Consider the following 1,444-nt stretch of genomic DNA (forward strand, 5'->3'; position numbering starts at 1 on the left):
CAATCTGTTTAATATGCTGAAAACAACAGCTGTATATCAAAACAAAAGTAAAGTATTGTTGGAGTGATGTAACCATACATATATAAACAGAAATTCACACCAAAGGGATAAAGAACGGCGACTATAAATGAAATAACAGACCACCGAAAATTAGCTCACCAAGTTGATATAGACCCTGGGGTGGCCAAGGGCTCCAGGTCCTCCGTCACAAGCCACAATGCGAGTATTTACTGCCTTGGGAGGAACTTCCTTGATCAGGTTGATCGACCACCTCGGATTTGTTTGTCTGGGAGTCACTTCGAACCTGGCATTTCGGACGTCATTCTCGTCAAATTTCTGAAATGGTTGGCAGAACATATAGAGCTGTAGAGAGTTGCTGAATTCTGGGCAAATTTATTTACAATGTTGACTTTTCAGGACTCTTTTTGAAGGTTATACAATGTACATAGTATAAAAGTTTAACTGATAAATAAAGCAGGAAAAGTGTTGTTTAGCATGAATTATATTTGTCTTTTTACATTCAATCTATGCAAGAATTTTCATGTGCTGTCAATGCTATTTTACCAAATATGAGTATCATATAAGTAGGGTCCCAGGTAGATTTCTTTAGATTGGCTCAATATTTGAGTATCTGTTCACAGTTCCTGAAGGACAAGAATAATAATGTTGACCCTAAGGCCTCACACACACCAAGATATAACACAACACTGGCTCTGTGACACACTCATCACTCGAACACTGTCCCTAGCCCCTCTGTATAAAAAGATGTTTTTTTCATGTCATGAAATATCTTCTTTAAATATAATGTGATTCTTACAGAAATCAACAAAAAAAATGACTGTTAAGCATGTGTCTAGAGACACAATTTTGGGTGCATCTTGTCTGCTACTAAATATGGGACATAACTGTAAACAGTCTGGACTGTAGCTCAACAGCTTGTGCAACCATATCCTGACTACACTGCAACATTTGTGACCCTCTCTAGACTTTGTATCTTGATGTGTATGAGGTTTACCATTACTTCCAGCACTTTCTGTTATCAAATCAACAGAATGAAATACTTGGATAGGTCTGTTATTGAGGATATAAAACTATATTGCTTATTCTTATAGTACAATAAGTTGAAATATATGAGAGATTCAATAAAATAGTTTGGACTGTTTACAGTTTAATATTTGGTATTTTTATTTTTATTTATTTATTATTATTATTTTATTTATTTTTTTATTTTTTTCTATTTGGCAACTCTCTCGGTCTCAGGAGTAAACACAACACTTTTTACAATGTTGAGTCAAACTCCTACACCTATATTACAAGACATTCTAAGAGGCCCTCAATGTGTTTCTCAGCCCTTCAAGGTTGGGGTAACCCAGTTTCGCAGATGTACTCAATGCCTTTATGGCATGTGATGCATTAAAATGACTTTAACAATGCAAATAACTTA

The 1,444-nt window shown here is 35.3% G+C and overlaps 1 protein-coding gene across 1 annotated transcript in view; it reads right to left on the bottom strand.

Annotated features, from left to right (window-relative positions):
* LOC119590548 (NADH dehydrogenase [ubiquinone] iron-sulfur protein 6, mitochondrial-like) overlaps positions 1–1,444 on the bottom strand; it is a 7,400-nt gene that overhangs the window by 1,003 nt on the left and 4,953 nt on the right. Inside the window, exon 2 of the mRNA XM_037939205.1 lies at positions 160–336. Coding sequence (XP_037795133.1) covers positions 160–336 — 177 coding nt within the window. The remainder of the gene's footprint in view (positions 1–159; positions 337–1,444) is intronic.

The sequence above is a fragment of the Penaeus monodon genome, chromosome 27, assembly GCF_015228065.2.
Source record: "Penaeus monodon isolate SGIC_2016 chromosome 27, NSTDA_Pmon_1, whole genome shotgun sequence".
Classification (NCBI taxonomy): domain Eukaryota; kingdom Metazoa; phylum Arthropoda; class Malacostraca; order Decapoda; family Penaeidae; genus Penaeus; species Penaeus monodon.